Source organism: Diceros bicornis, chromosome 40 (genome assembly GCF_020826845.1).
Source record: "Diceros bicornis minor isolate mBicDic1 chromosome 40, mDicBic1.mat.cur, whole genome shotgun sequence".
Taxonomy (NCBI): Eukaryota; Metazoa; Chordata; class Mammalia; order Perissodactyla; family Rhinocerotidae; genus Diceros; species Diceros bicornis.
This window is the reverse complement of record NC_080779.1, coordinates 18,805,245-18,822,099: the sequence shown is the minus strand read 5'-3', so window position 1 is coordinate 18,822,099 and position 16,855 is coordinate 18,805,245. Positions and strand designations below refer to the sequence as shown.

Sequence of the window (16,855 nt, the reverse complement as noted above, 5' to 3'; positions counted from 1 at the left end):
CTTTGAGACTGCTTTGTTGACTCAGAGTAATGCCCTTTAGACAAAGTACTTCTTTGCTCATGTCTCTTCAAGTCAGCTCTTACATCACAGAGAAAAAAAAAATCTGGTATCAAGAGGGAAAAAGTGTACGACATTCCTGCTCATAAACATGCATGCTCAAAGCAGTCTTAACAATCAGGACTCTTTAAACCACTTCCCTGCTTAACATTCTCTCAGGAGAAGGGATCAGAAGTTTACTTCGAGTTAATTTCAAGATAGAGTGGCAACTCCCTGCAGACATAGCCTTACATCAGCAGGTGAGGCGCTGCTTGGGCCAAAGTCCCCCTAAGGCATCTCAGATCACAACGGCCTCCTCACCTAGCTCCCCAAACGTGAACCTCTGGGAGGGGCTCAGGAATCACACTAAAGTGTTCTCAGAATTAAAAACTGATGTAAATAAGAATAATTTTTATGTAGTTCTTTTACAGTGTTACAAAACTCAGATGCTAGTAGCTGACTTGATAGACTTGACAGGTCCAGCACAAGCCCTGCACTCGGGGCCCTTTCTCCCTGGACTTACTGAAGTCCTTTGGGTCTGCAAATGGATATTTAAAAATCCCGTTCTATTAATTTCACAGAACTGGTTAGAGATATCAATGAGAAAAAGAGATGAGACAGAGTTTAAATGCAAAAATAATGATACAAATACAAGTTACTTCACGATCACTATGTCCCTTTGTCCCAATGAAGGGATGTAAGACTGAGGGGCTGTTTCGTAACTTGTTCATTTCTTCATCAGTTCATTCATTCATTCACATGGTTCTGATGTGCCAGGCACTGTGCTGGGTGATGGGGATAAACCAATTAATAACTAATAGGTAATAATCACACATTAAGAACCCAGGGGGAGGCAGACAAGCAGAGGGTTGTGCCTCCATGTGGTGGGGAGGTACCAGACTTATGGAAGAGGCACTGTGGGTGCACAGACAAGTACCTGGTGTCCAGCAAGGTCTTCAGAGAAGAAATACACACGGGTACAAAGATGTCTTCATGCGTAACAGAAAAAAAAAATTAAAATAACCTAAATGTTCATCAACAAGGGAGTGGTTAAACAAATTACAGGCCATCCACGCACTGAGGCAACTGTCACAAACCATGAGACAAGCCCATGAGTAGCTACATGGAAAGATCTACATGTTTTGGCGATCAGTGTGTATATGCACATATACGAGTGTATTTAAAGGACTAGAAAGGGCCTGGGAGGAAGGGAACCAATGGTTGACATTGGCTTCCTTTGTCTAGAGGAGTGAAAGTGTGGAGATTAGAGGGAGACCTTCACATTTGACTTTCGTATGTCACTATGGTTTGAAAGTTTTACAGTGAATATGCGTTCACATATTATTTGTGTAATAAAAAGGCTGAAATTAATCTGCACATGTATTATCATTGTAATTTAAAGAAAAATGACTTATATAGATCTATATATACACACAAACATATATACTTATAGAAAAAGTCTGGAGGGAATCAGATCAGTGTTTTCATTGTAATTGTAAATGTGTAATAAGATGTGAAAATACTTTCCTGAATTTTCTACACTTTTAACATAAATAATTATGTAAAATAAAGTTTTTAGAAACCTTTTATTTTGAAATAATTATAGAGTCAAAGAAAGATGTAAAGAAATATACAAGGAAGTTCCACGCACTCTTCGCTCTACCCTCCCAGTGTTAACGTCTTACATAACTCTAGCACACGGTCAGAACCAGGAAACTGACATGGGTACCATCCACAGAGCTTATTCAGCTTTCACCAATTATACATGGACTTATTTGTGTGTGTTTGTAGCTCTGTGTAAGTTAATCAGATGTGTAGCTTCGTGTAACTACCATCCCAATAAAGGTTATTTTTAAAAAGCACATTATTAGGCTATAAACTGCTTAGTGTCTGTTTTACTTCTATCTTCCTTACCAAAGGAAAAAATCTGCCAATTAAAGAAAGTAAAATGAAAACTGTAAAGATCTTGAAACCCAAAACAAACGGCAGTTGTAAGGGTGTATCACCATTTAGAAATAAATCAGATCTCCAAGCTGAGACAAATCATATGTAGCCTTGGGTATTAAAAGAATTTTCAGATCTTATCACAGAAACACACTTCTAATTTCTGAGAAAATTTACAAAGAGGAAAAGTTCTAGATGAACAGAGATGGGGAGATTTTGTCCCTATTTTCATAAAGAAAATGACTTGATTCTGGTAAGCACAGAATCACTGAGAGAGAGAAACAACAGCAAAACTTAAGATGAGGTTATCAAATTGGTGCCTATAAGAATGTGGAAAACTGTCATATGTAGGAGTTCACCTCACCAACAATAAGTCAGGTCTGATTTCAAAACAAATTCCAAACTGATTTCCTGTCTTTCTGTGACAGTTACTAGCCCAATGTATCAAGGAATATCTCGGAAGACAAGATGGAGAAATAAACGGTGGAAAAAATAAAATTAAGCAGATTTACTACTGGTTGAACAGTAGCCAAGAGAGTTGACTTAAAGAACTGATGTCAACTCAGAGGTTGCCTTTATTAACAGGCCATTGGGCTCTGCCCTGGGTTAGATTAGAATCCAGATTTCCATCAATGACTTGGAAGAGACCAAAAAACAGCTGGCACAAAGCAGGGAAATGATTTGCTAATCCAATGAGAGAATCAAGGTTCAAAATGGCCTTGGTAGGATGAGACAATGGACAAAATTTTGTTAAGGATAAATGTCAAATGTTAGGCTAAATTTAAAAAATAATTCAATATACAAGACACAGGAGAGCTTTGACTTTGCAGCAATTAATGAGAAAAAAGACCTGAGGATTTCAGTTAACCTCAAACTCAACATTAACCAATACATTAACCTTCATCAAAAAGGCAATGCAAAGTGCATTAGCAGAAATACAGCGTCCAAAACACAAGCGGTTATAGCCTCCACTGAACTTGATGCATCTTTCCAAAATAACACCAATGTTACTAAACTCTTTCAGAAAACAGAGGAGGTGGGAACACTTATGAGGTCAACAATGCCCTGATACCAAAAACTAACATTACAAAAAAAAAATTATAAACCAATTTCCCTTATGAACACCGCTGTATAATAAAGAATTCGACTGGCTTTTGTCCCTTGCAATTTCCTGAGCGATAGCAGTGGCTTTGTTATGCTAACGAGGTGACTCATGGGGGGTGCGGGGCCCTAGATAACTTCAGGATGGGGACTAGTCACCAGAACGACCAACCACGTGATGAAAGGGTTTGAGTCACGTGATATTAGCCCATCTTCCCAATCTCTAGGGAGGGGAGGGAGGTCTGGAGATCATGTTCAATCACATGGCCAATGATTTAATCAGTTGTGTCTATGTAACGAAACTCCAATAAAAACTTGGGACCCCAAAGCTCAGCAGAGTTTCCTGTTCAGTGAACACTCTGATGTACCAGGAGGGTAACACACTCTAATTCCACTCGGAAAGGCCATGGAAACTCTGTATTTGGGACCCTCCCACACCTCACCCTATGTGTATCCTTTGATATAAAATTGTAATCATAAGTATAGCACTTTCCTGAGTTCTGCGAGTTGTTTTAGCAAATTATCAAACTGGAGGGGGTCATGGGAACCTCCAAATTCACAGCCAGTCAGTAAGAAGTGCAGGTGGCCTGGGGAGCCCCCAAGACTTGTGGCTGGCATCTGAAGTGAGGGCAGTCTTGTGGTGGACTTTGTCCTTAACCTATGGGCTCTGCACTAACTCCTGGGAGTATCAGAACTGAATTGCAGTACATGCAGTTGGTGTTACCCTAGTTTGCAAAAATCTTTAAATATTAGCAAAGTGAATCCACCACACACTACATCATGACCAAGCAGAGTTTACCCCAGGAATGCAACATTGGTTTAACATTTGAAAATCAAATCAATGTAATTTAACATATTAAGAGAATAATGGAGAAAAGCCATATGATCATCTCAGTAGGCGGAGAAAGCGAATTTGACAAAATTTGACACCCATAATAACAAAAAATAAAATTTTCAGCGAACTAAGAATAAGAGAAAACTTCTTCCACCTAATGAAGGGCACCTACAAAAAACCCACAGTTAACATCACACTTGGTGATCCAGAACAGATATCCTCTCCCCGCTTTTATTCAGCATTGTGCTGGAGGCCCTGGCCAGCGAAATGAGGAAAGGAACAGAGATAAAAAGACAAGGATTGGAGACGCAGAAGTAAAACTGTCTCTATTTGCAGGTGACATTATTGTTTACATAGAAAATACAGTGAATCTACAATAAAAAAAAACATCTTAGGGGCTGGCCCCGTGGCTTAGCAGTTAAAGCCCGCGCGCTCCGCTGCTGGCGGCCCGGGTTCGGATCCCGGGCGCGCACCGACCCACCGTTTCTCCGGCCATGCTGAGGCCGCGTCCCACATACAGCAACTAGAAGGATGTGCAGCTATGACATACAGCTATCTACTGGGGCTTTGGGGGGAAATACATAAATAAATAAAATTTTTTAAAAAATTAAAAAAAAACCAAAAAACCTCTTAGAACTAATAAGTGAATTTAGCAAGGTTGTAGGATATTACATCAACACACAAAAATCCATTTATTTTCTATACACCAATAGTAAACAATTAGCAAATGAAATCAAATATGCTTCTTACCAGCATCAGAAACATAAAATATTTAACAATAAATTTAACAAATGACAGGGAAGACCTCTACATCAAAAACTACAAAAAAATCGCTGAGGGAAATTAAAGAATACCTAAATAAACAAAGAGAGTGTGTTCACGGATTAGAAGTCTCAATATTATTAAGATGTCATCTCCCCCTAAATCGATCTGTGAATTCAATACAACTGCCAACAAAATCACAGCAGGCTTTTTCATAAAAACTGTCAAGCTGATTCTAAGATTTATATGGAAATAGGCAACAGACCTAAAGTGACACTTCACCCAAAAGAATATATGACTGGGAAATAAGCACAAGAGATGCTAAAATCTTTTCTAAATCTAATCTAAAATTACACAGAGAAACGAAGTGCAAATCAAAACCACAATAATTTACCATTTCACATCCACTAGAATGCCTAAAGTTTTAAAAATGATTAACCACATCAAATGTTGGCAAGGGTGTGGACGGAACAACTGCAACTCTCATCCACTGCCACTAGGAATGGTACTTGATGCAACCACTTTGGAAAACAGTTTGGTGGTTTCTTGAGAAGTTAAACATATACCCTTCACGTGACCCACCCGTTCCCCTCCCAGCTATTTATTCAAGACAAAATAAAAACGTTAAGTTCCCCGGAAGACTTACACACAAATACTCAGAGCTACTTTATTTCTAATAGCCAACAGCCATCGACACCCCAAACGTCCACCAAACAAATAGAGAAACAAAATACAGCACGTTCATACAACAGAGCACTATCAGCAGTAAAAACTACACTACTGCTACAACAACGTGGATGAATCTCCCAAAACGTCACTTTGAGTGAAGGAAGCTTGACACAAAAGAATATATACTTTAGGATTCCATTTATTTAAAGTTCAAGAACTGGCAAAACTAATCTATGACGATAGACGTCAGAACAGTGTTGCCTGGGGGAGGTGGGCACTGACCAGGAGGGAACTTTCTGAGGTGAGAGCGGTGTTCCGTATCTTGACTGAAGTCGTGGTTATGTGGGTGTCTACCAAAACTCACTGAGCTGTGTACTCAAGTTCTATGCATTTAATTGTATGTCAATTTTACCTCGATGAAACAAATCTCTCTTTATGGCACTTCACAGTAACCATCCTAGAAAGGGTGAAGTGTATTTTTTAAATTGATTTTGAGCAAAGAAGTCACCTGATTATCAACTCCTTGGAGAAACCCAAAGAAAACTCAGACGGAGGCAGAGGAAACCATAATATTCCTCGTGGAGTCAGGAGTTAGAAAAGTGATTCAGCGACCATAGCTAGGAGCTGGCATTCACTTGCTGATCCATTCTTGCCATAAATACTCAGTGAGTACTACTGAGGCAGGCATTGCCTTGGGAGAGACAAAGTCCTTGTCCTTACTGAGCAGATATTCTCTAGGAAGACAGACAAGGAGACTAGACAAATAAACAGGGTACTCATAGACTATGACGCGTGTACTGAAGAAGTCCACAAGAAGACATGAGCATAAGTCAATAAAGGGGAGTCAGTATTGGGGTATCTTAACTGAAATAGTTAAGAGTGACCAGGGAAAGTCTCTTTGAAAAAGTGATATTTGGGTTGTGTCACAGGACGAAGGGCAGTCGGAAGAACATTGTAGGCAGACAGAAGAGAGAGTACAAAGGTCCTGAGGCAGGAAGGATGGCGATGTGTCTGAGGAAATGAAAGATAATCAGTGTGACTGGTGCTTAATAAGCAGGCAGGAAAGAGTGGCATGGGGTTCAGTGAGAGAGCTGGGCAGGGACCAGAGCAGGCAGGGCCTACGGGCAGGGGCAGGAAGGACTCTGAATGACAGTCTAAGACAATGGGAAGTCACTGCAGGGTTTCCAGCAGGTGGATGACGTGTGATCTGCCACTGAAGAGGATGGATTAGAGTGGGGACAAGGCTGGAAGCAAAGAGATCAACTAGGAAGCTAGTGCAGCAGTGTTGGCAAGAGCTTGCAGTGACATGAACCGGGGCAAACGCAGCAGAGATGGAGAAAAGACAGATTCCAGATATACTGGAGAAGCAGAACTGACAGAACTGCTGATACACTCAACATGAAAAAGGAAGGATGGGGAGACGGTGATATGATTTACCAAGACGGGGAATTCTGGGGCAGAACAAGTCTGGGGGAAAATTAAGAGTTTCATTTTAAGACGCCTACACAGTCAGCAAGTGGAAATGCGAAGAAGGCAGCTGGATACAGGGGCCTGAAGCTCAGGAGAGAGGTCTGGCTGGAGATACAAGGTTCGAGGTCATTATCACACAGGTGGTATGGAAGCCAAGGGCCCGGAGGAACTCTCCCAGGAGGCAGTGTCTCAGAGTGAACAGAAGTGGGTCCAGGACTGAGCTCTGGGACACCACCAAATTCTGAACTCCTGCAAAGGCAGAGGAGGAGCAGTGAGGTGGGAAGAAAGCCAGGAAGACAGTGTTTCTAGAAGTTCACCACTGTGTTCTCAGTGCCTAGAACAGCCTCTGGCATAGAGCCGTCCCTCACAGAACATTTGCTGAATGCATGAAGAAAGGAAGGATTAGGGAGCGGTAACTTTGTCAGAGATTGCTGAAAGACGCAAAGAGTGGAGCCAAAAAGGAGCCCACTGGCACTAGCAGCACGGGCAACATCAATGGTGCTGACTCTAAGAGCACACAGCGGAGTGACGGGAACGAAGCCGGGCACTCCCGTTCAGATGGAAATCAAGATGACCACTGACTGTCAACGCGGCCACAATCCCACAATGACGCAATCTTCCCACAACAGCCCCCGTGACCCATGCATTTGCCTTGCTGTCAAACCTCACTGAGGTCTTCCTATCACTGGTTCCTGAAGTGCAGGACCTGCCAGGCCAGCAAGGCCACAGCTGCAATGGGAGATGTGAGCGGGGCTCCCACTGCCTGGGCTCGGGGATTCTGGCCACTTCACCAACTTCACCACAGACCCCCTTCAGGGCACTCACCCACTTCCCAGCCCCGGCCCGTGGGCCCTCACACCTGAGATTCCTACCTGCCTTCCCATCTGCCTGGCCCCTCACCTCAGCTGCCACACCTGCATTTTCATCCTCCTCCACTGCCCATTGCTGGCGCACAGCAGCGGTCACCAAACTTTTGATCCCTTCCCCTCTTAGAGAGAAAATGGTAAATAAATCACACAGCTCGGACTTACCAGGAACAGTTAGAACGGAGGGGGATTTTTCAGGCTGTTCATTAACGCGGCTGCTGTTTTGAACCCAGAATATGATGACGGGCTCAGGCGGGCCCACGGCCTGACAGGTGAGGTTGAAGGCTGTGTTTCTGGTGACATTCATGCTCTCAGGCTGCCTGGTAAAGTGAGGAAGTCCTGCAGAGAAAGAGTCAAGGGAAAGAACGTTTCAGATCCATAAGGAAAGGCAGAGCCCCAAGTGCAGTGGAACTAGACACAGGAGATTTCTTTACCTACCACCTCAGGCCTGAAACGGTCTGTCTTCACCTCCTGAAAGTTGGGTAAGAGAGAACAGAGGCTCACTCCTACCAGTCTAGCGCCAGCTGGCTTTCCAGGACACTTTCCCAAAGAGGTTGTAACGAAAACTGATTCAGAACTGGTTTTACCAGACGGGAGGCCTGGCAGTTCTGAAATCAGGGGTTGCTCACACTCCTGGGGCAGGCTGGCAGGTTTTCAGTATTCCTTACCCAAATAAACACGGCGTAAGAACAAAGCCATGTAATAGGCCTGCCTGTTTTTGAGGACAATCTATTGTGTATGAGACTTGCAGATGCGTGATCGTAAGTTTTAAAATCTGTACACCTGCACAGGGCTGAACACTTTTCACAGCACATGCTCATGAAAACAATGTAGACACAGCCACAATCCTAAGATCTCCTACTGTAATTCCAGAATCAGGGTCATAAGGAAGGGGACTTGAGGAGTATCTCGGAGAAAGCCAGTTAGTAGTTATTTGGGGCATGTGCCAAAAATTTAACAGATCAGGCTAACTGTCCTCAGGCTTTTAAACTGTGTTCTTTTGGGATTAGGAACTCGCAGATCTCGTCCCAGCAGGAATGATGTGGGAGAGTTAAAATAGGATTCTTTTTTCCTGTTTCAAAGTTTTGCAAAACTCCATTTGGCCCTAACGTGTTCCTGCTCTGGACATTTTTCTGGGATTCTGACAAGTAAAATGTCCTCTAAATATTTTCCTCAGATTAGCAGCAAATGTAGGAAGCCCCTCTGGCTGATGCTGACAGAACCCTGAGGCATTAGCTGTCCAGCCTGGGATGGGCCTAGAACAAAGTTCTGAAAGAGACTCCTCCGAGGGCCCTCCCTCTCTCAGGCCTCCTGCAGCATTAGGGGTGGATCAGGTTCAGGTTTGCAAAAGAATGGGTCGCAGAGGAGCCTTTTAGTGGGAGATGCTTCTAGTTGAACTTCCCTGAAAAGCTAATCACCTGCTCTCAAGACTGATGAGGAGGGTCAGGGGAAAGCAGAAAAGTAGTTGTTCTGATGGCTCTGCTGACAGAGGCACCTCAGAGAGAGAAATGCAGGGGCCATGGAGGGCAGCCCCGTGGCTGGTGGGGAGCAACCCCTTGGGGTGGTAATAAAGGTGCTTCCTCCTTGAAGCCTTTCTTGACAGACCCTGCCACTGCAGAGCCGCGCATGCAAACCCTGAGACCCAGGGCCTGGCCTCTCCTGGCCTGGCTCACCTGTGCATCAGCTCACGTTCCCCACTAGAGTTCAAATTCCTGAAGGGCAGAGACTGCCTTCTCCTTGCCCGATGTCCCACTTCTCACCCCCACCAAGCCCATTTCACGCCATGTCATGGAACGGCACTGAACCACGGGCCTGACAAATCCTAGGGACCAGAAAGGAGTCCCAGCCCGAGCCGCTGATTCAGTCAGGAAAACCGCTCACCCTCCCCGGTTTCACTGTCCACATAGGCAAGACAGGAAAACACACTGAGTAATCAGCAAATAGCCACTTGACCAGGTGAGTGGTATCTGGTGCCAGCACTGAAACCTGGATAATAGAATGCATTTTGCTTCCTAAAATAAAAAGACTTCAGCTTTTTTATTGTAAATAACCTGAGGAGAAGGAAGTCCATAATCCTTTATCTCAGCCCTAGTGCCTAGGATAGAGCTCAAACTTTAAGAACTGAATTCAATTCATTATTACCTAAAGTTTAAAAAGATCACCTTGTAAAATTTCAGTGTTTATGGATAAGCAAGGTTTGCATACAGAGTTATAAATGGGCATGCCAAACTCTAGAGTATTATGTACAAAGCAATTAATACAGGCTCTAAAACAAACAGCCCTGGGGCAAGGGGACACTGTGGCCTCTGGACTTACCTTGCACCTCGACGTAGATGGGGTCAGACACGATCTCTTCATTGTTTATTTTCATCTTACAGATATACGACCCATTGTCTGAACGCTGCACACTGGTTATGCTTCAGAGAAAGATACATAAAGATATTTACAGTGACTACCCTTCAAGTTTCTACTATAGGAACAGAACGTTTTTCAACTTCTTTGTCATATGCTGTGATGGTTAATCTTATGTGTCAACATGGGGCTGGGTCATGGTACGCAGATATTTATTTGGTCAAACATTACTCTAGATGTTTCTGTGAAGGTATTTTTCCGACATGATTAAGATTTAATTCAGTAGACTCTGAGTAAAGCAGATTACCCTCCATCACATGGGTGGGCCTCATGCAGTCATTTGATGGTCTTATGAGCAAAGACTGAGGTCCTCCAAAGAAGAGGGAATTCTGCCTCCAAACTGCTTTGGGACCCAAGACTGCAATATGAACTCTTCCCTGGGTCTCCAGCTGACACCCTGCAGATTTCAGACTTGCCAGCACCCACAATCACATTAGCCAATTCCTTAAAATAAATTTCTTTCACTCTCTCTTTACACACACACACACACACACACACACACACACACACACACACACACACACACACACATATATACACATACATCCTATTGGTTCTGTTTCTCTGAAGAACCCTGACTAATGCATATGCTGTCACTTGTCCTGACTTGTACGGTAGATTCTATACCAGGGTTCTCAGTATTGGGGTGCCGCCCCCTCAAGGCATTTTGCAAATTTGTAGGGTTGTTTTGGTGGTCACAATAACTAGGGGGCACCACGGCTTTTAGAGGCCAGGGGCAACTGTTTCATATCCCAAGCGACCTTCTGAGACTTGAACTCAATTCTATTTTACATACATACGAAGCATTTCGCCTGGTTTTAATATCCACCTAATGTCCCAGGACCATGAAAATGGAGGGCCACGATGATCCCTTTGTCATGTTTGGAACTTTGCAGTGACTCAGTCATCATTTGGAAAATGGATTGCTGACAGCACCGCTCCATTTGCAGCTGCCATATGCACGGGGTGTGCCAGGGTCCCCTGTGTACTTTATCATCTCTCCTGGTGTGGTCATGCCCAGCATTTACAAGTGCACATTCAGATTATTTCATTATAAATCACCTTTCTTCTGTTTTTCTTATATTACAGTTTAAACACTACATGTTATAAAATATCTGACATAAATAGGCAGCCTTGGCTCTAAGAGGTTGAGAATCCTGCTTTCCACCTTTCCGACACGTTCACAAATGGAAAGTTACACAAGAAATGTGAAACCTGCACTTAGGCGAGGGTGGGACGGGGTGAAGGAATGAAGAACACTTTGAAATGCTCTCAGATGCTCTCCAACAAAGAATGCCTTTTTGGCCCAAAGGCACTGATTTCTTCTTTGCTCATCAGACACAGCAAAGAAGACCATGACTAGCGGAAAAAGAAGAAGAAAAACATGGAGAGGTACCCCTTCCTTCCTAGCAGCTTGCTCCCCTGATACAACTTATTTATCCCAAAGCAAAATAAAACCTATCCCTCAACCTGTAAAGGTCTGAGACTTAAGGTTTAAAAGAGACCAGGAAGCTAGCAAGGTCAGAGGGGGCCCCATCCTGGCCCACGGGCAGCTGCCAGCCGTTAGCACAGGGGAGTTGGCCTCTAGAGCCAGCACACGGCAGTGAGGGCCCCCAGGCCGCGAGGAACCACAGTTCCCTTAGGTTGAACACAAATTTTCAGAACAAACACTGAACATTTTAAATACAACTTCTCCCCGACAATACCATTTTGCAGATCCCTGTTAGCCCGTGATACACAGAGTAACTAAAATACATGCCAAGAATGGTGTCAATCAGAACTAGGAGGACCAGAGCTGCTTGGGTTAATATCATCTCCTTATTGTTCTCAGGACTCAGCAGCGTGACTGTCGCCTGTCACCTGTGCTTCCTGATGTGCCCATCTGAGCAGTGTCCCACTGACTTGGAATACTTTCTTCCCCTTTCCCCTCATTCCTGTGTAAGAGCAATATAATTCTGGAATGCACCCGAGGAATAAATGTTGGACTTGAGGAGGACCTCGGGGTCAAGGAAAGGCCAGATCTCTCCACGCTTTAGGGCAGGAGCTGAATGTTACAATATCTACAGGTCACTAGGAGAAGACAGAAAGAGCCCTCACGGGACAGATATCTCCAGATAAGGGGCTAGCTGACCTTCCCCCCGATAATATCCCTGAATGTTAGGGTGACAGGAAGGGGCAAAAGAAAGAGGGAGAAGCATGTGTCTAGACTGGTGCCCTGACCATCATGGGTAATAACTAGTGGCTGAATGGTGAACCCTGGCTTTCAGCAGCTCTCGAATATTCTGCACAGCTGACCAGTCTAGTCTTCTTCGCAGTGCTAAGGAAAATCAAGGTGTTGGCTGCTGAAGAGGGGGTCCTTTCCACATATTTCACAAGTTCACTATAGAAGAGGCATCATTTTCTTGAGGCACGGCCCAGGGGCTCGACAGAGTGGATGATGAGATCTGACAGGCTGAGGACACCTGTGCCTTTGAAGACCTGGCTCTGGCTCAGGGCCTGGGACCCCGGAGTTGGGGCAGACTTGTCGCTGAGTTAGGGAGACAGCGACCAGAGAGAAAGTGAAGGCCAGAGCGGGATGCAGGGCACAGCCCCAGAAAGGGAGCCCCAGGGGGGCTGCACCCAGCCCAGGATGCAAAGCACGCCTGTGCAGAGAGGCCCCAGGGAACCTGAAACACCATCAGGCACAAATGACAGTTTAGCAGCACACCTTGGGCTGCAGAAATCAGACTACACAATAAGTCCAGGGGTACCTTAGGCCAACCATTTCAGGCCAGGAGTAGGAAAGGAGAACACAAAAGGAAAATGATCAAAACTTAATCTTGAATCATTCACGTCAGGAAGAGTTTAGCAATCGTCTGGTGAGAAGGACTATTTGCCTGCATTAATGAGCAAGTCTAGATCCATCTTACCTAGAGCACAGGAAAGGTTTTTCACAAATAATTCTACTTGTTGCTCTCTAGACATCCAAGAAAAGGCTCCCATGTGAAGGCAGGGTGGGGGTGAGGCGGGGCTGGAGACAGAGGAGTGGTTGTCCCTCATCCTGCCGTGGAGGCCCAGCAGGAAAGGCTCTGAGCTCAGAACAGCAATCTAGGCCTTCCAACAACTGAGTCAGACGAGTTCCAGAAAGAACACAGAGAGGGGAGTGGAGGGCACAATTCAAGAAAACGCCCCAAAACTGGAGATGTGAGTCTTTCCTACCCAGGTTCCTAGCACAGTGGGAGAGAAAAGTCCCACCACAGGGCTTCTCCGGGAAAAGTCACAACTCCAAGATCAAGTGAAGATCTCAAAAGCTTCCAGATAGAAGAAATGCAGGTGGTTCACGAGTGACTCAGAACAGCACCCCACTTCTCAAGAACAAATCCGGAAGTGAAAAGGAAATACATTAATGACTTCAAAATGATGACAGAAATTATTTTCCTTTTCATTTCTGTATCCGGCCAAACTACCTCAAGGTGACGGTAGGAAAAAAATGGCATTTTCAGACATGCAAGCTTCAGGAAGCCAGTGGACGATAGGTTCTATGCCCAAGTGCGGGGGTAAAAGCCAAGAAGACAGGGGCCTGGGCTCCAGGAAACATGAGCTAGAAATCAGGAGGAGTGAGGGTGCCCAGAACGAGGGCAAAGATGACTCAGCTGGACCCCAGACCTGGAGGGCAACCTGCCCAGACTGCAGCAGGAGAAGTGCTCCAAGACGGGCGTCTCCAAGGAGAAACGTCTGTCCTGAGGATTTTGTCATTTGGAGAGCAGAGGCATATTTTCGTATAGAGTTTAGGGAAGAACGAGTGATTGATACTTAGAAAATTAAGCAAACTAACAAGCAAGAAAACTATTAAATTCAGGAAAATAAAAAAGTTATAAAGAAGTAAAATGTAATTACAGTCTACTACATGATTTAGCTGAAAACAGTATTTACATAGCCACAAAAAATGTGAACCCTGGGTATAGATTTAACCATAGCTGTGAGTAATAACACACCATACTGGGGACTACACACACACACACACACACACGACTCATATGGATTGAATACCATCTCTGGAAAGATACCCAAAAAATGGGTAACCTCAGCTCCCCACTGGGAAAGAGCTGGGGGCTGAAGTAAGAGAGAGAATTTTACGTGTATGTGCTGCTTTTTAAAAAAGGTATAAAAATCCTATCAGATTTTGGTCAAATACAAACATCTGAACCAGGGAGGACCAAAGAAACCATACAGACTCAGCCATGGTGTCTAGACAGGAACCACCTGGACAGAGCCGCAGGCCCGCAGCTGCAAAAGCCTGTCACCCCGGGGCAGCCTCGGCTGGGGCAGCCCCAGGACCTCCTGCAAGGACACACAGCATCTCCCGACCCTCAGACCTGTCACAGCTAGACTGGGCTGCTCAGAAACGGCTTATAAGTAGCAGCGAAGCTCTAGGGTCTTCTTAAAAGAAATACAAAGAAAGATCAATATTGGATGATTCCACTTATGTGAGGTACCTAGAGTAGTCAAATTCATAGAGAAAGAAAGTAGAAGAGAGGTTGCCCGGAGCTGGGGGAAGGAGGAATGGGGAGTTAGTGTTTAATGGGGACAGAATTTTAGTTTGGGAAGATGAAAAAATTTGGGGGATGGATGGTGGCAATGGTTGCACAACAGTGTGAATGTATTGAATGTCACTGAATTGTACACTCAAAAAGAGTTAAAAGGGGAAATTTTATGTTATGTATATTTTACCACAATAATAAAAACTAAAAATGAAAAAAAATGTTAAAAAGAAATACTAAGGCCCACTGATAAGCACCCTGTTTTCCCTGCCATAGTTCAAATGGTGCTGACAGGATCCACGGGTAACCCGAGTGCAGGGACCTTGTATCAACTCTGAGCTGAAAGGAAGCCTTCTGAATAGGAAGCAAGTCAGGGTGTCAGGGATCTGCAGCTAAAAATTTTTCTAGCTGACGGTTTGGCTTAAGAAATTATGTTCTTATTTTCTAGATGTTTTGCTGATTTTCATACATAATTCCACTTTTGGGGTCACCAAAAGCAGCAGGATAAATAACAGCCGGCAAGAAGCATCCGGCAGACCCACACATGGCAGGCTGTGGGCGAGGGGCTCAGCACACAGCGCCCACAGGGGCCCCGCTAACACAGGCATCTCACCCGGATGGGGCAGGGGGTGCTGCAAAGGGTACAGGGTTGTAGGGAACCCAAACTATCTACTTAACATCTTTACAAAGAAAATCTACTCTGAAAGTAAAATCCTTCTAGCTTTAGCTACTGGGAACTAGGCCAGATTTTAAAGAGCACTGGGAAACCCTAGACTACACAGAAAATAAACATCAAATACGTTCCCTTTGCCACAAATCCCCTAATAACTAAATCTGCAGGGCCTGCCAGCCTACAGGAGCATCAGCTTTTGTTTTTGCTTGAGAGTTGGTCTCCTTAATCTTCTGGTTTGATGACTAGTGTCTTCCTGGCATACTCTCCCTGATGAGGGAGCGTTTCTACCTAAGCTAGAAAGCTCTTTACACCCTATCCCAGACTTTAGAGCTAATTATGTCCCACAAATTACTCCCTCTTTTAGAGACTCCAGGGAAAGGTCTTGGCCAAGCAGTGCCCCGGGGCCAGGACAAATGGACGCGCGCTACAGTTTCAAGCTGATATTAGACGCAGACGGGGTGGGATGCTGGTTGGAGTGCCAAGGGGGAGGTCCAGCCTGGTGACTTAAGTCTCACAAAGGAGGCCCAGTAAATGTTCTCAAGTGACGCAGCCTGAGTCCCACAGCATCCAGGACCAGGCTAGGAGGGGGTGGGCGGGGCAAGAGGGGGTGGTGGTACGGATTTTCACTATTAATCACCAAGCCATCAGTTAGCAATACCCCAACCTGCTAGCAGACATTGAGTGTTTTCTATACCTATTAATGAAAGATGACTCTTGGCTCTATCAACAATAACAGAGACCCAAGGGAAGTAGGAAAAAAATGTGAAATATTAGCATAGAAGAGTCCCAGCTCAAGAAGGCATCTGGACTTGAGGTGTTATATCAGTTATTTTTTCCCTCGTAAATGCCCCCACCATGGGCATTTTGAAAATAATTTTTAATGTTTCCCATTATAATTTCATTTGCATTCTTCTGCATTTGCTTCTGTTTTACAATAGCAGATTATAGTGGCATATAGCAGCCACTAAAATATTTTGAAGACTTTTAATAATATAGGGAAATATTCATAATACAGGTTAAGTGAATGAAGCAAGACATATATTTATCTATGTAATAAAGTAGTAATTTATTTCAAGACTATTAAATTTATGTATCCTTGGAAAAGTTTTCTTGGGGTTATGAGATTATGGGCCATACTTTCCTTCTTTGTACTTGCTTGGTATTTTCCGAATATTCAACAAAATACATATATTACTATTAAGATAATTTTAAAACACACACACAGGAGCTAAGACCAAGTAGTTTCAAAACTCTGTCAGCGGGCCGGCCCCATGGCTTAGCAGTTAAGTGTGCGCGCTCCACTGCTGGCGGCCCGGGTTCGGACCCCGGGCGCGCACCGACGCACCGCTTCTCCAGCCATGCTGAGGCCGCGTCCCACATACAGCAACTAGAAGGATGTGCAGCTATGACATACAACTATCTACTGGGGCTCTGGGGAAAAAGAAGAGGAGGATTGGCAATAGATGTTAGCTCAGAGCCGGTCTTCCTTAGCAAAAAAAGAGGAGGATTAGCACGGATGTTAGCTCAGGGCTGACCTTCCTCACACACAAAAATAAATAAACAAACA

General features: G+C 44.4%; 1 protein-coding gene across 1 annotated transcript in view; it reads right to left on the bottom strand.

The window, feature by feature from the left end:
- The window catches only part of MERTK (MER proto-oncogene, tyrosine kinase), a 106,294-nt gene that overhangs the window by 59,232 nt on the left and 30,207 nt on the right, over positions 1-16,855 (bottom strand). The window contains exons 3-4 of the mRNA XM_058534606.1: positions 10,000-10,100; positions 7,849-8,022 (exon numbers count right to left, since the gene is read on the bottom strand). Of these exons, the coding sequence (XP_058390589.1) occupies positions 7,849-8,022; positions 10,000-10,100 (275 nt within the window). The remainder of the gene's footprint in view (positions 1-7,848; positions 8,023-9,999; positions 10,101-16,855) is intronic.